This window comes from Lepidochelys kempii, chromosome 2, assembly GCF_965140265.1.
Source record: "Lepidochelys kempii isolate rLepKem1 chromosome 2, rLepKem1.hap2, whole genome shotgun sequence".
NCBI lineage: Eukaryota > Metazoa > Chordata > Testudines > Cheloniidae > Lepidochelys > Lepidochelys kempii.
The window spans coordinates 231,833,323-231,857,607 of NC_133257.1; the positions used below are offsets into that span (position 1 = coordinate 231,833,323).

Sequence of the window (24,285 nt, forward strand, 5' to 3'; positions counted from 1 at the left end):
CTTTCACCTGATTTTTTTTCCCTGGCACACTATAAGGTTTTACTTGTCTTTTTACACACAAATTATACCAGGACGTGTGTCTTGGTTGTCTTTTATAGTGCAGAAGAATAATGTATTTATTTTTCACCTTTGGAGATCTATGTCCTAATTCTAACCCATCAGAGCACAAGTGAAAGTGAATTTGATGCTCTTATCCTAATCCCTATGTATCAACATCAGACAACCACCACCAAAGTGGATTGTTTCAGTTTATGATTGTAAGTTGTCAGAGCTGTGTGGGGAATCTTGTATGATTCCTATGTATAGATTGCTTGTGCTCAAGACAGTATAGTCCCTCACTTTCTTTGAGTACTAGAGTATTTGTGAGGCAAGTATAAAGAATATAAATCTAAAATGATAAATCCAGGTAAATAGTAATATTTAGCACCAAGCTGCAAATGAAGAAAGAAAAATTGGCTTTCACTCATTTTGGCTTCTCTAAAAATGCTTTCAGGCCTTCTTCATACACCATAATCTACAAAGGAGACTTTTTTTATATGAGAAAAGCTGTGTATAAGACATTCAGATCTTTCCTTCACTGGAAGACTCTAGTGTGACTGAAGAATGAGTGAATGTATGCCATCATAACAATGCTGACCAAAACAGACGACGTTTTTACTCAGACTGCTAAAGGTTCATTGGTTCTTATTTTACTTTTGTTCTCACCTTTTTAATATCAATGCCTGATTAAAACTTACAAGAAAGGATGTCTTTGTTGAAGATTCAATAGCTGCTCCTTCCATGAAAATGTGAGAGCTCACGATTCGCATCTCTAGCACCAGCAAAAGCTGGGAAGACTGGACTTGCATTCCTGGTACTTCTAAGGTTATCGAACAAAACCTAGCAGGTATTCTTTATGTATCATAAAGTTAAAAAAATCAATTTTTAAAATTTCACCTTTTTAAAGATAATTTTCAAGTGACTTGGCCAAAGTCTGACTGTTTGTGGCAGGACCCAGTTCTCCAGAGGGAATTCCTGACCCCACTGGACTAAATGGGAAAACTACCATTGATTTCAATGGAGCGAAAATGTCACCTTAGTCTTCAATTTAGCACATTCTCTCCTCTTCAGTTTCTCTTTCTATTCAATGACAGCATTACTAAAATTATTTGTTAGCAAATAATATCTGGACTGACTGGTAAATCTTTCTGCTAATCTCCTGCAAATAATAAAGACCCTTAAGAAGGACGAACACAGTGGACCCAAGCATATTTATCTGTGTCAGATATATAGTCTATTTCATAGTGAATGACTGTGCAAAGTTCTGCTTATAAGGAAAATATGCATTAAGACATGAGTGTTTTGGCATGTTTTATGCATTAATGTGTCAAGATTAAAGGGTAAAACAATTGTAAGAGAGCCAATACATTTTTAATCTCACAAACAGTGGTATAAATTACATGAAGATAAAATTTCATGGCTGTTTCTTTTAGTGGTTACATATTAATAGTTCATTTATTTTTGAAGCGCAGCAGCCCTATTTAATTATCTTGGGTTGAAAGGGTTTGTGGCATATTAAGGTTTCTCCATGAGAATTGCTATAGCAATCGTCTGCTTAACTGGTTAATACAACTGGGTGAGTTGTAGCACAAACTGGTCTCTATTTCATTTGTGTGCCTGAGACAGTTATATGTGCCTTCTGCTAGTTTAACTCGCATGGACCCTTGATCCTTCAAACATTTATGTACGGGGTAGGATTATTCAGAGTTCATTAAATTAAGCACGTGGATAAAGCCTTGCAATGTATAAACCGTAGTTCCGATACTGTTTAGTACGGAACATCTATCACAACCATTTACTTTGCATCAAAAGGGGCTGACTTGTCCAGAAAGCATTACTAGTGACACCTCCTCATTAAAAAAGTGTTTCTTGGGATGAAATATTCCATATGCATCTGCTTTGCACAAAGAAAAAAAAAAGCATTTTGAGAGAGACATTTATAAAAATCAGGATCCCTGTTCCATAGACTTTGTGCGATATTTCCAGTACTCACCAGTATAAGGGTTAAATGGAAGGGGCTCTGGTTGGCTACAGTGATACTTTCCAGAGCCCTACCGTGACCTTCTCCACTTACACTGGCTGCTGCTCTTTCACCCACCTCCTGGCTATCAAATAGCTCTAGGGAGCAGATTGTCCCTATTCCTTTCCCTTGAACACCGCTTATTCTCCAACCCTCTTTCCCGATCTCCAGCTGATCTAAATGCCAGAAACTGACATAAGCAAAACTCAGGACCAAGCCAGTTTCTCTAACTAATACTCTTCTTTGCACTTTAGATGGCAGCAGCAAGACCATGAAAAACTCACTGAGTTGGGGGGGGGGGAACGGTTCAGGGACCAATAACCAAAATGCCTTTTTATCCTCCCGTCTAAGCACAAATCCTTTTTTAATTTGATTCCCTTTCTCCATCCTCCACCAGCTCCCCCCCCGCTCCCCCCCCCCCCACATGAACGCTGCCTACGGACCCGCTGCTCCTCGCAGAACCCCGCGCTGTGTTTGCTGGGGGCCGGGAGAGCGCTGCCCTCCGGCAATCCGGGCGCCAGGGCGGAGCTGGGCTCGCCCGACGTGGGCTGGGGGCCGCTGGGCGCGGAGCTCCAGCCGCCCCTCCCGAGGAGCAGGGGGGCGGCCCCCCCCCCTCTCTCTCTCAGCCCCAGGAAAGTGCAGCAATTGGGCAGGTCGTTTCCGGCAGCCTGGCCCCGAGAAAGGGGCGCGGGGCCGCTCGGGGCACCCAGCCGGCGGCGCGCGCTCCCCACGCAGGGCCAGGCGCCCGCGCCAGCCCCAAACTAGTTCCCCGCGCGGCTCCTCGCCGGGACCCCCATCCCGCGCCTTCGCCGGGACTGCGCCGCCCGCTGCCAGGAGCGGGCTCTGCCTTTCTGGCCTGAGCCCACGGGGCTGGAGCAACAAGACGCCCAGCCGGGGGTGGGGGGAGAAACTTATTTTGTTTCCTCCTCCCCTCGAGCCGCGCAGAGCTGGGTCGCTCCCGTGCCGGCGCTGACGGGCCGGGGGGAGGTTTTGCCTTGAACTGCGCGTGGACAGGAGCCACCAGCCCCCCTCCCACTGGGCGGGCAGGGGGGTCCGGCCAGGCGCCGCCGCAAGGAGGGAGAGTTGGGCGCTTGGCGGCCGGAGCTGGGCTTGTCCTCGCCAGCTGCTGCGTTCTTGGGGCTGCTCCCGCCGGAGGGACCGAGCCAGGCGTCTCCCCGCGGCTGGAGGGGAGCCGATGCGAACCAGAGGCGTCCCGGCCGCGGCTAGCAGTGGGATCTGCAGGACGCTCCCGGGGCCCCCCCGCAGGCGAGCGGCGCAGCGAGCGAGCCCGGCAGGCGCGGGGCGATGGCGAGCCCGAGGCACGGCCACTTAGCGGCTGCAGCGCTCTTCCTTGCCCAGTGCTTGGCAGCCCGCGTCCAGCTCGTGGACGGGGAGGCGGCGCGGCCACCTCAGGGTAAGGGCTGCTGCTGAAGTTCCCTTGGCCGGGCTGCTCTGGAGGTGGGGGGAGCGGCCGCTGGGGGTGGGCGAGGCACCCGGCCAAGCACACGCCGGTCGGCAGCCCCCGACCGTGGCCTCTGATCCCCCCCAGGCGCCAGTGCTGTGTGAGGCCAGCCCCCGCCCGTTGCTGAACGGCCGAGGAAGATGGTGTCTGCAGTGAGATGCGGCGGTTTGCCCCTTCCCCCTGCGCCCGTGGGAAGCTCGCTGCCTTGTAGCTCATGGAGCTGCGACCTCCCCGCCCCCTCTTCCCGGGTTTATTGTGGGTAAATCGGGAGCTGAGGTCCGCTCAGCTGAGGGTCCGGGGGGCGATCTTTCTCTCCCGAGTCCCAACTTCTCACTAGGGCGAGCCCCAGGAGTCTCAGTCCCAGCCACGATACTTGGGCGGTGGGAGAGCCGCGCTGCAAAGACAGAATGGCCTTAAGTAGTCCCCGAACTGGGCTGAACGCTCAGGGAGCCTGAGTCTCCGGGGACCTGTGACCCGGCCCCCATCGCCTTTCGGGGAGACCCTGCCTTTGTAAAGCGCAACAATAATTGCCACTTCCCCGCTCTGGCCCTTCGCTCAGCTCTGTATGGCCAGCGGCTTGCAAAAGCGAGCCCCTGTTCTCCCCTGCGCTCAGCGGGTTCCTTGCTGTTACTAAATAGGCTGCTTTCTCCATGTGGTCTCTACTAATGGGTGTTGCCTTCACTTATGGCCTGATTTTCAGAGGTGCTGAGCAACTGCAGCTCCCTTTGACTTCAGCTGGAGTTGAGGTTGCTCCTTACCTTTCAAAACCAGGTTATAAATGTCCCTGGTAAACTTTACCTCCCCTCTTCAGCACACATTAATTTAGGTACTGGCAGGTGCTTAGCACCAGCCCTTTCCCTGGCACCGTGGGCTGACCACCTTTGCTTGTAACCCTTTTAGGGTCCTCTAGTTCAAAACTTTCCTAGAGACACCTGTTAGTGCATCAGGCCAGCCACATGTAGTGGATTCTCATCAGCTACCCAGTCTTTCCCAAAACATGGTCCTCTTCCTGGTCATCATATCTCATAGACCTCTGCATGCGTGTAATCCATAGGGGGAACTGCCAGGGAAATCTTGGCATGCTTGGGAAAAGTTGGGTGATGAATCGGGTGGGGTGAACATTTTTTAGCATATTAGGAGGCTAAGAATAACAATTGAAAGCTGCTGTGTTTAACATTATGGGTTAGGTTTGGAAATGCAAGTATTGTATTATCATTAAACATCCATCTTTAGAGACATAAGGACACTTTACTTTCCCTCTCCTGCCACCCAAAAAGTTAACCCCAAACTGGGTCCTGTAGCCCATCTACAAATAGTCTGTAAGAAAACTAACCCCATTTTGCACAGAAGGTTTGATACAAATGTGAAGAGTTGAGTGACTCGAACAGGATAGATGTAGGAGTTTTAAAAACATCCACTTAGGGCTATGCCAGACAAGGAGGGCCTACCACTGAGTTCAGGAATTGCTAAATGACAAGGTAGCCCAGCAGGTTGCTGAGGGCTCTTATGTCAGTTCAGGGAAAACCCAGAAGGAAGGTTTTATTATACTCCTGTTCAGCATGTATGTGTCCAACCTGGTGCTGCCATTTCTAGGGCTTTGCCTTTAGGAAACATACACTAATATTATTTACAGTAAATCACTAGAGAAAATAAAGGAAAGGGGTGGGGCTCTGAAAAAAAAAAGATGTAAGGCTGTATCTGAGCACGTGAAGTTCATTAATCTTCCACTGTAGGTGTGTTTGTGCAGAAGAAGTGTCAATAATTTCTTGATTAAATACAGTCTATTGATGAAGTGAATGATCAATGTACACTGCTGGTCATTCATTGCTGATTTAGGCTTTAGAGTTGCATTATTTTAATAAAGTCTATCTCAGCACTAAATAGAATGGCATATCATCTGCTCATTAATCTTTTATTGGTTTATTAATGTGGTGTGTCTTAACAGGTTAAGGAAAAATATTTAAGCTGAATGAATATGATCTATGGTGTAAAGTACCAAGATGATTATTATACAGGTGAATTTTATTTTTGTGTTTAAACAAGTGCTGATGAAATAATCTGTAAGAGATAATCTTCTCTCATAACAGTAAAATGGAAATTTTAAATGACAATTTTTGACAGGCAGCTTGTTGTGAGGTTTGTTACCTTTTAAAATCCTGTTTCTGAAAATATGATGTTACTGTCACAAGCATGCTGCTGAAATTCAATAATAGAAACTGAAATTCATTCAGCCTTAATATGTATGGTTCTTTCATTCTTCGATAGAGAAGCACAATAGATTAATAGACTCTATTTCTTATAGCAAGTAGAGAGTGCTGTTTTGCAGAACAAGGAGACCTGAATGCAACAAAAAATATATTTTGAAAGTTATTCCATGAATTTTTATATCCATATGTCCAAGAAATACCATTTTGAAAATGAACATCTGTATTCAACTTCAGTTAATGTGGTCTGAAATGTAAAAAGTGCCATTTAGAAGTTTTACTTATACACTAAGGTCAATACCATGCCCCTCAGTTACGTTTAAATATAGTCTTCTAAATTTTAAACTGAACCAAAAATCTTTGCAGTAACTGCAAATGCTTAATGGGAGTTTGATTATAGTTTGTGTCTGGGCTGTGCATTATTTACATTCTCAGGAGTAAAATACATTCTTGTAATTGAAATGAAATAAAAATAGAAAGGAATGCAAACAATACATGTGGTATAGGTTCCTGAATACCTGGATTAAAGAGAGGATTTTATGGAATGTTATCAAATAAACATCATGATTTCATATAAAACTGACCCACAGTTTGCTGAGCCATGGTTTTGTATAGCTTTTGCCAGAAGTTCAGAACTAGTCCCTTCAAACTTCCTGAGATAATAATCATTTGTCTAGTAGCCTTGAGGTCTGATGTTTAGCAATCAGTAATTTTATAGCAAATGTGTTTGGCTGTAAACAAGGGATAGCTCAGTGGTTTGAGCATTGGCCTGCTAAACCCAGGGTTGTGAGTTCAATCCTTGAGGGGGCCATTTAGGGATCTGGGGCAAAAATTGGGGATTGGTCCTGCTTTGAGCAGGGGGTTGGACTAGATGACCTCCTGAGGTCCCTTCCAACCCTGATATTCTATGAAAAACATTCCTGGTTGTGGAATTAAATTTGAAATATTTGTGCTGCTGATGAATAGGAAGGATCTCCACTAGAGGGCAGAACTGTTGTCCCTTGCAACATCTTTCAGCAGACAGGGTTCTTTTCAAAAGGCTTCAGATCAATTGTCTTATACTATCTTTTTTCTGCATTTGTGTCTGTATAGAGCGTCATTTTGCTGACTAGAAATGCATAGATCAGTGGTCAGGGTTCTTAAATATAAGATTTGGGTATATGTGTGTTTTAAGATAATCACAATGAATATGAAATAAGTTCAGTGAACTGAAAAAAATGTTCTTTTGGAAGTTAGCTGAACAATTAAAGCTTCCGGTTGTCTAAGTCAGGGGTTACTAATTGTTGAAGTATTCCCACAAGAAGCCTTGAAAATGTTACTTTTCTGAAAATACGATCAATCAGAATTAGGAAGCTTATTGTAATTTTTATTCCATCAAAGTGTGTTCCAGTGTTTTGGTATAATTTATATTAATTGACAAACAACCATTTCAAAATATTGCTATTTAGAAGGGGATAGAACAATTTTTATTATTAGATTAACCTTTAGCTAATACTCAAACATTCAAACCTGTTGCACTGCTTGAGTTGCTTGTCTGTGTTACTTTTTTCTCATTAGGCCTTAGGAGACTTTGCTGATTAATATTTCATCTTACATTAGCAAAAGAAACAAAATATTAGGCAGTACATATGTTTGGTAACTTCTGTTTCTTTTGCATTAAAGGTTATACCTTATTTCTTTGAGTTAATGATATTTGTAAATGAAAAATCAAATAGAGAAATGCAGGTGTCCATTACTGATACTTGGGTTTAGCAGTAAAGCCAACACATGTCCTATATAAGTAGTACTTAGAATTCCCTTTAAGGAACTCACCTCTGTTTATTTACATCCTTACTTTTCCTACTTTCTCCCCTTAATTGTATTATCATTTTTTCTAAATGTGTGGTTTGAAATATTGCTGATATACAAAGGTGTTTGTCCCAGATTAGACACACACACTGTCAGGTTGATTTGAGTCTCTAAATTCAGGTTTTGTAACATATTTCTACAAAACCTGCAGTAAGATCAGTAGTTATAGTTCACTGACTTTTTAAAAATTACTCTGAAACCATCTTGTTATCTGTAAACATTCCCTTTCATAATTTGCATCAGACTTGTGACTGGCTCTGAATCTGAAGTTGACTATAAGGCACAGTGGAACTGACTATTGTCCCTTGTCCAAGCTGTCAACACATATAATTAATGATGAAAAGTAAATCAGACTTTTAAAAATTGTCATTTGGGTAATTTAGTTTATTACCACAGGTAAATTAATGTAAAGCAAAACATTAATGGACTGTAGGGGCCATATCCTACAGTTTTGTGAAAACCCTAAGGGACTCATGGAAACTCCATGAGATTCAAAAATTGCAATTTCATTGGAATACTTTGAGGGGAATGGACTTGAGGGACTGTGAAGGAGGTAGTAGATGTAGCCTGTGTATCCGAGGTATCCACTGGAAATGAGAACTGCAATCTCATGGTGAACTAGGTCGTATATAGAACTGCCTGCCACACTTCCCTGAGAAACTGTGCTGTTCTTCCTCTGCACTCTCACAAAGCTTAAAAGGGTGCAGTCTTGGAACTGGAGTTAGTGTTTCCCAAAGTACTATTGAGTCCTGTGCAACTATCTACTGGAAATCCATGACACTCTGAGAGAAACATGCTACACAGAGCATGTCTGAATCAAGCTGGTTTTCTTCACAAAGCAGATAGAAAACTTCTTCCAGGTTGAAACATTTGACTGTGTTTCTGAGAGAAAAGGCCCTCTGGGTTCACCAGACTATCTGATGCCCTGAACAGTTTTGCTGGTCAGGACTGTGAGTACACCTGCAGAAAGAAGACTCCATCACAGCCACAGTGTCAAAACCTCTCGAAGCTGCAATCTGTCAGACTTGGAGCATGATGGCTCCCACTGGTGTTAAACCATGCCCTATGTGTTTCATACATAACAAGCTGACTGTATATTTAAGTGATCTGCAAGAGTGATTTTTAAGGTGAAAATGTTATTAGAGTCACCAGATTGAGAGCAGAGGACAAAAGATACATTGATGGGCCCATGTCGTAAAGCGTAGGCGTTCAGTTTTTCACACAGTTACTTCAAAAAAAGAAAAAAGAAAAGGAGTACTTGTGGTACCTTAGAGACTAACAAATTTATTTGAGCATAAGCTTTCATGAGCTACAGCTCACTTCATCGGATGCATGCAGTGGAAAATACAGTGGGGAGATTTTATATACACAGAGAACATGAAACAATGGGTGTTACCATACAAACTGTGACAAGAGTGATCAGGTAACGTGAGCTATTACCAGCAGGAGAGCGGCAGCTTTTGTAGTGATAATTAAGGTGGGCCATTTCCAGCAGTTGAAGAGAATGTGTGAGGAACAGTGGGGGGGAGGGGGAATAAACATGGGGAAATAGTTTTACTTTGTGTAATGACACATCCACTCCCAGTCTTTATTCAAGCCTAAGTTAATTGTATCCAGTTTGCAAATTAATTCCAATTCAGCAGTCTCTCGTTGGAGTCTGTTTTTGAAGTTTTTTTGTTGAAGAATTGCCACTTTTAGAGCTGTAATCGAGTGACCAAAGAGATTGAAGTGTTCTCCGACTGGAGTTTGAATGTTATAATTCTTGAGGTCTGATTTGTGTCCATTTATTATTTTACGTAGAGACTGTCCAGTTTGGCCAATGTACATGGCAGAGGGGCATTGCTGGCACATGATGGCATATATCACATTGATAGATGTGCAGGTGAACGAGCCTCTGATAGTGTGGCTGATGTTGTTAGGCCCTGTGATGGTGTCCCGTGAATAGATATGTGGACACAGCTGGCAACGGGCTTTGTTGCAAGGATAGGTTTCTGGGTTAGTGTTTTTGTTGTGTGGTGTGTGGTTGTTGGTGAGTATTTGCTTCAGGCTGGGGGGCTGTCTGTAAGCAAGGACTGGCCTGTCTCCCAAGATCTGTGAGAGTGATGGGTCGTCCTTCAGGATAGGTTGTAGATCCTTGATGATGCGTTGGAGAGGTTCTAGTTGGGGGCTGAAGGTGATGGCTAGTGGCGTTCTGTTATTTTCTTTGTTGGGCCTGTCCTGTAGTGGGTAACTTCTGGGTACTCTTCTGGCTCTGTCAGTCTGTTTCTTCACTTCAGCAGGTGGGTATTGTAGTTGTAAGAATGCTTGATAGCGATCTTGTAGGTGTTTGTCTCTGTCTGAGGGGTTGGAGCAAATGCGGTTGTATCTTAGCGCTTGGCTGTAGACGAAGGATCATGTGGTGTGGTCTGGATGAAAGCTGGAGGCATGTAGCTAAGCATAGAGGTCAGTAGGTTTCCGGTACAGGGTGGTGGTTATGTGATCATCACTTATTAGCACCATAGTGTCCAGGAAATGGATCTCTTGTGTGGACTGGTCCAGGCTAAGGTTGATGGTGGGATGGAAATTGTTGAAATCATGTTGGAATTCCTCAAGGGCTTTTTTCCCGTGGGTCCAGATTATGAAGATGTCATCAATGTAGTGCAAATAGAGTAGGGGCAGTAGGGGACGAGAGGTGAGGAAGCGTTGTTCTAAGTCAGCCATAAAAATATTGGCAAACTGTGGGGCCATGCACCCATAGCAGTGCCGCTGATTTGAAGGTATACATTGTCCCCAAATGTGAAATAGTTATGGGTGAGGACAAAGTCACAAAGTTCAGCCACCAGGTTTGCCATGACATTATCGGGGATACTGGTCCAGCAATGCCCCTCTGCCATGTACATTGGTCAAACTGGACAGTCTCTACGTAAAATAATAAATGGACACAAATCAGACCTCAAGAATTATAACATTCAAAAACCAGTCGGAGAACACTTCAATCTCTTTGGTCACTTGATTGCAGCTCTAAAAGGGGCAATTCTTCAACAAAAAAACTTCAAAAACAGTCTCTAATGAGAGACTGCTGAATTGGAATTAAGTTGCAAACTGGATACAATTAACTTAGGCTTGAATAAAGACTGGGAGTGGATGTGTCATTACACAAAATAAAACTATTTCCCCATGTTTATTCCCCCCCCCCCACTGTTCCTCACACATTCTCGTCAACTGCTGGAAATGGCCCACCTTGATTATCACTACAAAAGGTTCCCCCCACCCACCGCTCTCCTGCTGGTAATAGCTCACGTTACGTGATCGCTCTTGTTACAGTGTGTAAGGTAACACCCATTGTTTCATGTTCTCTGTGTATATAAAATCTCCCCACTGTATTTTCCACTGCATGAATCCGATGAAGTGAGCTGTAGCTCACGAAAACTTATGCTCAAATATATTTGTTAGCCTCTAAGGTGCCACAAGTACTCCTTTTCTTTTTGCGGTTACAGACTAACTCAGCTGCTACTCTGAAACAGTTACTTCAGTCACTCAAGCAAGTGTACACACAAATAGCTAATTCTGTTGCAGATATAATTTTCAAAACTGTATACATGATTAGGCTTATGCATGTGCATTTCGCATGCACAACTGCATGCCTAACTCTTTCAGAATTAGTGCCCTATTAAGATGTTACCCCATCCAAAGGTAAGATATCTTCCTATCTTGAAGGCCACTGACAGACAGTCACCAGCTTAACAAAGTCTTCTTCTAGAGAAATTAGAAATGCAGCTGTGTCTGTCAGTCTTTATGGGTGAACCCTGATGAACAATGATGAACCCTGACTTCAGCTTGGATGATTTAATGATACAACCACAATAAGGTTCTGTTTTCAAAGCCTCACACATCTTCACCCCAAATCTTAACCCCAAGTATAATTACCTATATGTATACACCTAGAAATCATTTAGGTTAATAGAAACTGTTACTAAAATACAGACAGTTGAGAGCAGTCTGTCTTAAAGTAGACCTCTTGCTTTTTCATACTTCCTTTCCCACAGTGGTAAGTTGAATATGATACAAATCAAAATGACTAGGGTAATTTTCATTTGTTTTGGGAGTAATTCCTATCTAATTCTATCCCTGGTTTCCCCCCCCCACTAATTTAACCTGAAGCCAGAGTTTAAAATAGACTTAAAATAGTACCAGGCTTATCATTGCTCAGTGATGAAATTTAAGTAGGTCATAACAACACTCTAAAACTCAGACAGCTTATAGCAAAACTTCATTTAAAGCAATGTTTGGGGAGAGGAAATGGGGAGGCACAAAGAAGAGGATTTTAGGATGTGAGCAAATAGCATTCCTTCTCATCTAGTACTAACTTGCCAACAGTGTGAGATATCATCAGATCACTGAAGGGCTAATTAGAGATAGGGCTGAGAATGCAGAGGGGAGGCAGTGGAATCTAACTTGTTGTTCCCCAATTGGCAAATGTCAATATTACCAAACTAGAGCATTACAGAAACAAAAAGGAACTAACATCCACCCATGAGATTTCTTTCCACCCTGAAATGTATGGAGAAGCCACATCAAGTTCATGTTTCTGTCTCTTGGTGCTCTTTATGGTAAACGATCATGAAACATACCAGAAAATGCCGTTAGATACTGTTTGTGAATACTGTGTGGTTTGTTTAATCATGGAGCACTACCTCACTTAATTTTGTTCTGGCCCTCCTTGATACAGCCCATTTTAGCCTGGCCTCACATATCTTTCCCTTTGCAATCTGCATTCTGCAATCTGCTTTGCTGAGTGTATTTATTAATTCTGGGTTTGAAAGTCACATAGTGACTCTATTGACTAGAACACAAATATGTGGGAACGTATTCTCTGCTCATAGTGGTCTTATTCCCTTTGATATGATGTTTGTGTTGATTTCAATGGGAGAGGATTAGGTCTCAGCACTGATACAGGAGAGACTATTTTGGATCCCCAAAGCACTTACGCATGCATGTAACTGTAAGTATGCAAAAAGTGCCTTGGCTTTGCTGGATCAGGACCTGTGCTCCTTTGTCAGCAGTATGTATAGTTTTAACCTAAGTTTTCTAGCATTTCAGTGACTACGTCCAGAAAAGAGAGCTTTTTAATGTCTAGTTTATTTAGAGTTCCTCCCTCTTGAAATGGCTTTGATTCTCAATTGTTTTAGGGGCTTTGGACTTTTAAAATAAACATTATCGGAGTTCCACAGTGGCCAGTTAATACCTTGTGCTTCGTGAATAGCATTGTAGAGACATTTTATTAGAGTGTATGTATTTCATATCTATCACATGTACTGTATCTTCATGCAGTAATTGATCATTGACCTCTACTAAGAAATGCTCACAAGTACCTGCACAATGTGTAACCCTCTCCATTATCCCAACTTTAATAACACTTTAAATATGTGTTCTATCATAATGAGTAGATGCTGGAATTTCTGTACCTTTTCTTTGTAGGTGTTCCATTGTAATTTAACTTTAGTCAATGGCAACCTATACTAAGGTTCTGTTGTAGCTTTTACAGTTCCTTCTTTAATCCCGCTAGAGAATAGAGCAAATTCTGTCCGGGTTACACCTATGCAGCTCAACTGACTTCAGAGGGTAGGATTTAGCCCAATGACTTTTCAGTAGCAATTATGTTACTACTGCATCTTATTGTTTTCTTCTATTAAATTATTATTTTGGCTCTTGTTTTTTATCAGACTGTGACTCTTGCAAATCCTGAATGGGCAATATCCAATTTGGGTTTGTAATTCTGACTTTCCTTTGTATGAAAGCTCTGGCTGGACTGATTGTAAAAGGCAACCTTCTCTCATTGTAACAGTTAGTAGTATTAGCCAAAATTTTCTAATCTGAGTGCATCAAGTTAATCTTGTAAATCAATGTTCAAGCACCTAAATTTAGTAGCCTGATTTTTGAAGGTGATGAGCACCTCATGTTGATCTCAGAGAGATTTTCATGTGCTCAGTCCCTCTGGCACCACATTTATTTATATGCCTAAATATGTATTTAGAAGCTCAACTTTGAATGCCCAGGTTGAAAAATGTTGTCTGAAGCTGCTATTTTCCAACCATTAGAAAGAATTGTGTAAGAGTTTGTTTTCACCCTGATGTTGTTCAAAGTTTTGTCTGCTTTGAAGGTGTCATGATTGTGCCAAATCTATATTTAGATGTTTTTGTTCAAGCTCAAGAGCATGATTACAACTTCCTGTATTTTATTACTATTTTGTTGCCAAGAAATGGAAGGTTGGGGAGAGAGTGGTAATATTTATATAGGGCCTGCATTGCTTTATGCTCTGTTTCCAGAGAGTCAGCAGAGGGAGTGGAAGGCAATGAACAAATCCTGTCCTGAAAACCATACTTGTATCATATAAAATGTTGAGTTGGAGTCAAAGTCTGTTTTTTGGATTTCTGTGTGGCTCTCTCTGATGTCAGTAGAAGACTTGATGTCTGGAAAATCTGTGCCCCCCCCCACCTTGTGGACATACAATGCCAAAGTTGGGCCCTGATGGTGAAATCCAGGGGCTTAGTGTGCAGTCCGACTAGTGAGCTGAGAGGTGGATGTCTCCCTGGAAGTGACAGTGAAGCAGAAGGACTCTTCCCATCATTGTCCACTGCAGAGCTGTTTCATGAAGACCACTTCAGCCCAGTGGATGATGTAGCATTTGCTGTCCTAATGCGTCTTTGTAACAAGGGGAGGACTGGAGGATCAGGGTGGATTTGATTTAAATCACTAGTCAGGAAGTGATTAATCATGTTTTTCTACATAAAAGTGCATTCTTGTTGGTTGTTATAACCTTAATACATATTCTTCACAACTCAGAGATAGACGTAGGTTTCATTTTTAGGAGGTACACATTGTACATTTTTAAACAGATTTATTTTGAAAACTTTTCAGATTAGTTTTACAGCTATATCAGAAAATGAATGATTGTTTGGTTATTTCATTTACCAAAGGTAATTGAAGCAGATATTTATGAAGTCATTGGGAGCTGAACTATCTCCAGTTCAACAGGTTAATCATTAATATTTGGAGGATTTTCTTGCCATCTGTATTAGGAGGAGAACATCACCAGACAGACAGTTAAATTGTTTTATTTAACTAAAACAACGTTAGGTATTCTGGATTTTTTTCTTCAACAGCAAACATATAATATTTTAACAAAACAAGCATATGTCCCTCGCGTCTCACATTTATCTCCCAACTTCTTCTCCTTGTCCAGATCTGTTCTACCCCCAACAATCTTCTATTCATTGAACTTTTTGAAACTTTGCACTTTTAGAGAGAGGTAAGGGATTGACTCTGTGTACACAGATTTGCAGAGGGACAATAGAGCTGAGGTCTGTTTTTTCTCACCTCTATATATTATTTATTTATTTAAAACATTTTTGCTGTTAACAAGCATGTTACCTCTGGAGACACAAATCCACAGTTCTCAAACTGCAAAACTAAGCATCTCTGATGGTATCTTCTAGACTGAGCACTGAGTCCCACTAGAAAGATTAACCTAAATAATCTATGCAGAAGCCTGTTGAGCCCCATAAAATGTGGTCCCTAATCCATGAACTACTGGAACTCATTTACAAAACTTTTCTTAAATATTACATGAATATATTGTCTCATACTATAGAATTAGAATTTATAATCCCTATTCCATGATGAGATAACTTTGAGCTATAGTTTTAATAGGGTTTTTTCCCTCAAAAAGCATTTTATCAAAAAAATCCAATTGAAATAAAAAAAATCCCGTTCTTTTAAAATCATTAATTTTTATCCACCCTGTGGAGGATATACTTAAAGGTAGCTATCTAGGCCCTGCTCTTCACCCATGGCATGCCACTCCTCACTACCACACACAGATTTCCTGCAGAGTTGGGCTCTGAATTGTACACTTCCTCCTCTTCCCCCAAACACAACATACTTTCCTTGCCTAGAAAACTGCACTAGTTGAATTGCTACAGGTACCTCTGTGACACCCAGGCTGGGGGACTGGGAGTACCTCAATAAGGCAGCAGGTACAAAGCCATGTTGGATTGTGAGCTATATAAGAAACAGGGTAGGTGTAGCAAAACTTGCTACTGTAGATGGAAAGAAATAAAATCAGTTCAAATGGACATAGTTGTTTTTTTTAAAATCTGTAGGTATTACAGGCCCTCAAAGAGAGAGTACAGAAATGGAAAGGGTAGAGAATACTGGACAGCTCCATTTAACACCAGTGGTTATTTTGATTAGAGTGGGTCAAAACGTTTTCAGCACAACAGTTTTCCATTGGAAAATGCAGTTTTGTTTGGATTCTAACCAAATTTTCAATGAGAAGGTGTCAAAACAAATTTTTATGAATTTCACATTTTGTTTCAGAGTCAAAATGTTTCATTTCAACTTTGTTTTAGTTTGTTAAAGCTTTAATGATATTTTATTTTAATATATTGAATATTTTATAAGGTAAAGTTTCAACATTACGTAAGAAAAGAGTTTCTGAATCACTTTTTTTGGAGGGGGTGAGTGGGGGATTTCCATTCTGCGAGAAATTTTGATTTTTTGCTCCACCTGGGAATATAAACACATTTCAAAATGTCAGAATTTCTAAGGGCTGGAAATTCCATTTTCTGACCACCCCTAACTATGAGTCCTCATTGTTGAGCGTTTTTGACCACATGCTGTGATCTCTTTCAAAACCGATCATTTTGCTTTGTGAAAGCTGCAATTTGGGTTGTTGTGGGATGGCTGAAATGAACAGTCCAGCTGGGTCATTGGCCTGGGTTTAGTGAACTCCTGGCTTTATGGCGTATTGCTCATTCAGGCTTGCTTCTTAGTTAATATTGAAATTCATGAGGGAATTAAATTAAAAGAGGGCACATTCTCCAGATTGCAGCTGCGGTAAAGATAATAGACTTATGGGTTATTTGCAGCGAAGACATTTATGGACTGGAAGCTTAGCATTTTATATATTGCAAAACCCTGGCCTCAGTATCAGCACAATTTATTACGGGATCCTAATCAGAACACATACATACTGATCTAAATGATCTTCTTAATATAAAGTAAATAGATACAACAAATTACTTGCTTATAGATTAATGCCACCTTTGTTTATCTTTTCATATATTTTAGCATCTTACTAATTTTTCAGATTTTTTTTAACCAAGTATATTTAGCAAGTATATTTTTAAGACAATATTTTATAATTGAAGTGGTACAGGGGTTGCATGATAAACAGTGGAATATGTTTCTGAATCTGAAATCTCTGAAATGCAGAGATTTCAAATTTGAGTTCAACCAAAAAAACAAAACAAAAAAAACCCACCCCAGCAAAACAAAACTCCCCAAACCAAAACCTTCTCCAAGAAACAAACGAAAGGAGAAACAACACCAGATTTTACTGACAAAAACTGTCTTTTTGGTTTCCCAAAACTTTCTCCTTCACTGCTAATGCTGCAAGTCATTGGCGGCATTGCCTTTTTTCCAGTATAAAAAAAACGACAAAACAGTGTTTAGCATACCCCGTTTACTATATCCTGTTTACTTACTCTGCCTTGGTCTACATTAGGAGTTGAGGTCGAATTTAGCAGTGTTAAATCGATTTAACCCTGCACCTGTCCACACGACGAAGCCCTTTTATTTCGACTTAAAGGGTTCTTAAAATCGATTTCCTTACTCCATCCCCTACAAGGGGCTTAGTGCTGAAATCAGCCTTGCTGGGTCGAATTTGGGGTACTGTGGACACAATTGGACGGTATTGGCCTCTGGGAGCTATCCCAGAGTGCTCCATTGTGACTGCTCTGGACAGCACTTTCATAGAATCATAGAATATCAGGGTTGGAAGGGACCCCAGAAGGTCATCTAGCCCAACCCCCTGCTCGAAGCAGGACCAATTCCCAGTTAAATCATCAAAGCCAGGGCTTTGTCAAGCCTGACCTTAAAAGCCTCTAAGGAAGGAGATTCTACCACCTCCCTAGGTAATCCATTCCAGTGCTTCACCACCCTCCTAGTGAAAAAGTTTTTCCTAATATCCAATCTAAACCTCCCCCACTGCAACTTGAGACCATTACTCCTCGTTCTGTCATCTGCTACCATTGAGAACAGTCTAGAGCCATCCTCTTTGGAACCCCCTTTCAGGTAGTTGAAAGCAGCTATCAAATCCCCCCTCATTCTTCTCTTCTGCAGGCTAAACAATCCCAGCTCCCTCAGCCTCTCCTCATAACTCATGTGTTCCAGACCCCTAATCATTTTTGTTGCCCTTCGCTGGACTCTCTCCAATTTATCCACATCCTTCTTGTAGTGTGGGGCCCAAAACTGGACACAGTACTCCAGATGAGGCCTCACCAATGTCGAATAGAGGGGAACGATCACGTCCCTCGATCTGCTCGCTATGCCCCTACTTATACATCCCAAAATGCCATTGGCCTTCTTGGCAACAAGGGCACACTGCTGACTCATATCCAGCTTCTCGTCCACTGTCACCCGTAGGTCCTTTTCCGCAGAACTGCTGCCTAGCCATTCGGTCCCTAGTCTGTAGCTGTGCATTGGGTTCTTCTGTCCTAAGTGCAGGACCCTGCACTTATCCTTATTGAACCTCATCAGATTTCTTTTGGCCCAATCCTCCAATTTGTCTAGGTCCTTCTGTATCCTATCCCTCCCCTCCAGCGTATCTACCACTCCTCCCAGTTTAGTATCATCCGCAAATTTGCTGAGAGTGCAATCCACACCATCCTCCAGATCATTTATGAAGATATTGAACAAAACCGGCCCCAGGACCGACCCTTGGGGTACTCCACTTGATACCGGCTGCCAACTAGACATGGAGCCATTGATCACTACCCGTTGAGCCCGACAATCTAGCCAGCTTTCTACCCACCTTATAGTGCATTCATCCAGCCCATACTTCCTTAACTTGCTGAGAAGAATACTGTGGGAGACCGTGTCAAAAGCTTTGCTAAAGTCAAGAAACAACTCAGATGCACTGGCCACGTAGACAGGAAAAGGCCCGCGAACTTTTGAATTTCAATTTCCTGTTTGGCCAGCGTGGCAAGCTGCAGGTGACCCTGCAGACCTCATCAACAGAGGTGACCATGATGGAGTCCCAGAATCGCAAAAGAGCTCCAGCATAGACCGAATGGGAGGTACGGGATCTGATTGCTGTATGGGGAGAGGAATCCGTGCTATCAGAACTACGTTCTAGTTTCAAAATGCCAGAACATTTGTCAAAATCTCTCAGGGCATGAAGGACAGAGGCCATAACAGGGACTTGAAGCAGTGCCGCGTGAAACTGAAGGAGCTAAGGCAAGCCTACTAGAAAACCAGAGAGGAGAACAGCCGCTCTGGGTCAGAGCCCCAAACATGCCGCTTCTATGATGAGCTGCATGCCATTTTAGGTGGTTCAGCCACCACTACCCCAGCCGCGTTGTTTGACTCCTTTAATGGAGATGGAGGCAACACGGAATCAGGTTTTGGGGTTGAGGAAGATAGCTCACAGCAAGCAAGTGGAGAAACCGGTTTTCCCAATAGCCAGGAACTGTTTCTCACCCTGGACCCTGAAGGTGGAATAGGGACCTCTGGTGAGTGTACCTTTGTAAATATTATACATGGTTTAAAAGCAAGAATGTTTAATGATTAATTTGCCCTGGCGTTCACGGCTGGTATAGCTACTGGAAAAGTCTGTTAACGTGTCTGGGGATGGAGTGGAAATCCTCCCGGGACAACTCCAAAAAGCTCTCCTGGATGTACTCCCAAAGCCTTTGCAAAAGGTTTCTGGGGAGGGCAGCCTTATTCCGTCCTCCATGGTAGGACACTTTACCACTCCAGGCCAGTAGCACGTACTCCGGAATCATTGTACAACAAAGCATTGCAGTATATGTTTGCTGGCATTCAAACAACATCCATTCTTTATCTCTCTGTGATATCTTCAGGAGAGTGATATCATTCATGGTCATCTGGTTGAAATAGGGTGCTTTTCTTAAGGGGACATTCAGAGGTGCTCGTTCCTGCTGGGCTGTTTGCCTGTAACTGAACAGAAATGTTCCCTGCTGTTAGACACGGGGAGGGGGGAGGGATGAGGGGCTAGCCACGCGGTGTGGGGAGGCAAAATGCGACCTTGGAATGAAAGCACATGTGCTATGTATGTAACGTTAACAGCAAGGTTTACCGTGAAAGAGTGTACCCATTGTTCTATAAAATGTGTCTTTTTAAAAACCACTGTCCCTTCTTTTTCTCCACCAGCTGCATGTGTTTCACAAGGATCACAGGATGTTGCTCCAGAGTATGGTTGAGCTGCAGGAAAGGCAGCAGGAGCACAGACTGCCACTACAGCCCCTGTGTAACCAACCGCCCTCCTCCCCAAGTTCCATAGCCTCCTCACCCAGATGCCCAAGAACGCGGTGGGGGGGCCGCCGGCCACCCAGCCACTCCACCCCAGAGGATTGCCCAAGCAACAGAAGGCTGGCATTCAATAAGTTTTAAAGTTTTAAACTTTTAAAGAGCTGTGTGTCCTTCCCTCTTCCACCACCCATCCTGGTGCTTCTCTCCTCCAGCCCTCCTGGGCTACCTTGGTAGTTATCCCCCTATTTGTGTGATGAATTAATAAAGAATGCATGAATGTGAAGCAACAATGACTTTATTGCCTCTGCAAGCGATGATAGAAGGGAGGAGGGGAGGGTGATTAGCTTACAGCGAAGTAGAATGAACCAAGGGGCGGGGGGTTTCATCAAGGAGAAACAAACAAACTTTTTCACACTGTAGCCTGGCCAGTCCTGAAACAGGTTTTCAAAGCTTCTTTGATGCGCGCTGCGCCCTCCTGTGCTCTTCTAACTGCCCTGGTGTCTGGCTGCATGTAACCAGCAGCCAGGCGATTTGGCTCAACCTCCCACCCCGCCATAAACCTCTCCCCCTTACTCTCACAGATAGTGTGGAGCGCACAGCAAGCAGTAATAACAGTGGAAATATTGGTTTCGCTGAGGTCTAACTGAGTCAGGAAACGGCGCCAGCATGCTTTTAAACGTCCAAATGCACATTCTACCACCATTCGGCACTTGCTCAGACTGTAGTCGAACAGCTCCTGACTACTGTCCAGGCTGCCTGTGTATGGCTTCATGAGCCCTGGCATTAAGGGGTAGGCTGGGTCCCCAAGGATACATATAGGCATTTCAACATCCCCAACAGTTATTTTCTGGTCTGGGAATAAAGTCCCTTCCTGCAGCTTTTGAAACAGACCAGAGTTCCTGAAGATGCGAGCATCATGTACCTTTCTCGGCCATCCCACGTTGATGTTGGTGAAACGTCCCTTGTGATCCACCAGTGCTTGCAGCATTATTGAAAAGTACCCCTTGCGGTTTATGTACTCGCCGGCTCGGTGCTCTGGTGCCAAGATAGGGATATGGGTTCCATCTATGGCCCCACCACAGTTAGGGAATCCCATTGCAGCAAAGCCATCCACTATGACCTGCACATTTCCCAGGGTCACTACCCCTGATATTCAGCAGATCTTTGATTGCGTGGGCTACTTGCATCACAGCAGCCCCCACAGTAGATTTGCCCACTCCAAATTGATTCCTGACTGACCAGTAGCTGTCTGGCGTTGCAAGCTTCCACAGGGCTATTGCCACTCGCTTATCAACTGTGAGGGCTGCTCTCATCTTGATATTCTTGCGCCTTAGGGCAGGGGAAAGCAAGTCACAAAGTTCCATAAAAGTGCCCCTACGCATGTGAAAGTTTCGCAGCCACTGGGAATTATCCCAGACCCGCAATACTATGCGGTCCCACCAGTCTGTGCTTGTTTCCCGAGCCCAGAATCGGCGTTCCACCACATGAACCTGCCCCATTAGCACCATGATGCATGCATTGGCAGGGCCCATGCTTTCAGAGAAATCTGTGTCCATGTCCTGATCACTCACGTGACCGCGCTGACGTCGCCTCCTCGCCCGGTATCGCTTTGCCAGGTTCTGGTGCTGCATATACTGCTGGATAATGCATGTGGTGTTTAATGTGCTCCTAATTCCCAAAGTGATCGGGCTCCATGCTTGCTGTGGTATGGCGTCTGCACAGAAAAAAGGCGCGGAACGATTGTCTGCTGTTGCTCTGACGGAGGGAGGGGCGACTGACGACATGGCTTGCAGGTTTGACTTACAGGAAATTAAAATCAACAAAGGGGGTGGCTTTGCGAGAAACAGAATGGCTCCCTCAAGGATAGAACTCAAAATCTCAAGGATAGAATTCAAAACTGGATTTAGCAGGCCGTCGATTTCGCAGGGGGAGGGAGGAGAAAATGAATACAAAACAAATCTGGTCTATTTCTTGTTTTGATGCACTTCATCTACCTTTATACATCTTGCTGGCAGCAGACTGCAGTACGACTGCTAGCCATCGTCATCTCCTGGGTGCTCGGCAGAAGACGGTGCCATATGACTGCTGGCCATCGTCTTCTGCTGGCTGCTGATTAAAAGACAGTGCACTGCCAGTAGGACTGAATCGCCATGAGACGAAACTTAAAAGGGGAATGACCTGGCTGAGTCACTCCCATGTTTGCCCAGGTGCCCCTGACCTCATCGAGGTCGGTTAAAAGAGCACCCAGGACTACGTCGACGATGGCTACCAGTCATACTGCACTGTCTGCTGCCAAAAGCCAATAAACTGCTGCTGTGTAGCAATGCACATGTCTGCCAGCACCCAGGAGACATACGGTGACGGTGAGCAGAGCGGGCTCCATGCTTGCTGTGGTATGGCGTCTGTATTGGTAACTCAAGAAAAAAGCCGCAAAACGATTATCTGCCTTTGCTTTCACGGAAAGAGGGAGGGAAGGGGGGCCTGACACTATGTACCCAGAACCACCCGTGACAATGTTTTAGCCCCATCAGGCATTGTGATTTCTACCCAGAATCCAATTGGCAGCGGAGACTGCGGGAACTGTGGGATAGCTACCCACAGTGCAACGCTCTGGAAGTTGACGGTTGTCTCGGTACTGTGGACACACTCCACTGACTACATGCACTTAGAGCATTTGTGTGGGGAGACGCACAATCGACTGTATAAAAATGCTTTCTACAAAACCTACTTCTATAAATTTGACCTAATTTCGTAGCGTAGACATACCCGAATAAGTGTGGCCTGGCAAAGCAAAGCCACCATTGCTGGAGATTCTGCCGCACCCCACACCCCTTCTGCACCCCAACCCCGTGCCCTGCCCCCAGTGCGCACCTGGCCAGGCCGGGCTGGGCTGGAGCCGCTCTAGATAAACGCTGGGGGCGCCGCGGGAAGCTGGCAGACTGCAGAAAATAACCTCGCGGGCCGCATGCATGTTTGAGACCCCGATCTATAATAATTTTTCATTAAGAAGCCCCTTAGACCTGCAAAAGAGGCTAGTTCTTAATTATAATTGAAGACTGCTAGGATTGGCAGTTCTGTTATGAGGGACTTGGCCACACAAGATCCAACCTTTTGGGCAAATTTCACTTTGGGGGGAGTAGGTTGGGGTGTGGAGTTCAGATATTTCAGCCGCTGTTTGTATGTTTGCTTTAATGTTTGCAACAGTCCAAGCCCAAATCTTGCAGCTTCTCTCATTTTGGTCTGTGAACTCTCTATCATCCAGCACCAAAGTTGCTCTTCCAGAATGGGCTTGTGATTCATTTAATTCTTGAAATCCAAGTCTGCAAATCACTCCTCCCTATTCCAGGCCATGTTTCTCTCTAGGTCTGTCTAGTTACCCTCATTACCATAGTATTTGAGCACCTCACTAACATTAGTGAATGTATCCTCTGGGCAGTAGGGTGATATTGTCCCAATTTTACAGATAGGGAATCAAGATTTGGAGACTGTGAGTAATTTGCTTAAGGTCACATGGAGGTCTTTGACAGAGCCAAGATTTAAACAGACTCCGAAGTCTGAACCCTATGGCCATCATCTGTTCTACTTCATAGCAAATGAATCACTTTCTTCCAATATACCCCCAAATTTCACCAACGTTCAGGGGTTTGGCACCCCCAGTCCAGGGCTGTAATTGACACCAGCTGACTCTAAATTCACAAATTCAACTTGTGGAGGCCACAACTTCACTTCTATCTCCTTCTATCTAAAAAAATCACAGGCCAGATGGCCAGTGACTTTAGTCTTTCTGTTGGGCCCCATCTGACTTCTCATTCTACTACAGGTGTTATTTTAGAACTCCCTGTAAATTGCACTTCCTACTTCTCTGTGCATCCATGAATGGAAAGCCTGAATTGAGGAAGTAGCCACCTGTGAACTTGACTTATTTTTTCATCTGGTTGAAGTTAGGAAGGAAGATAACTGCAGCTAGGGTCTAATCCTGCAAGGAGCGAAGTGCCTGCAGTTGTTCATAGACAGTCATTTGTGTGCACTGTTCTGTAGGTGCACTCCTTAGTGTGTGGGCATGACAAAATTTCCATATAAACACAGGGCCGGATCCTCACACCCACTGAGAATCTGGAACGCTGTTTCTATCACTAGCTTGTACTATTGACAATACCCACAGAATTGCAAGAGCAAATAACTGTGTTTGTAAGACTAAAGGCCACAGCCTGCAAATTTGGCCTCTGAGAGTTATACTTACGATGAAATAAAGGAACAAGCCACAATAATTGTTATAAATTCTGGTATTATATTGCACAAATGTAATAGCACCACTCACTGGGAGTGTGTGTTCCATGAACTTTTAAGCACAAGCATTACCAACATATGCAGTATAGCCTGTGCTTGTCGTGCTCTAA

General features: G+C 43.6%; 1 protein-coding gene across 2 annotated transcripts in view; it reads left to right on the top strand.

Moving 5' to 3' along the window:
- The first annotated feature begins 2,583 nt into the window (after positions 1–2,583).
- The window catches only part of PLXDC2 (plexin domain containing 2), a 418,545-nt gene continuing 396,843 nt past the window's right edge, over positions 2,584–24,285 (top strand). Inside the window, exon 1 of one of the 2 annotated variants that reach the window (XM_073334185.1) lies at positions 2,584–3,473. In XM_073334185.1, the coding sequence (XP_073190286.1) occupies positions 3,365–3,473 (109 nt within the window). In that variant the 5' untranslated portion in view covers positions 2,584–3,364. The remainder of the gene's footprint in view (positions 3,474–24,285) is intronic. The other variant, XM_073334184.1, reaches the window with a different exon arrangement.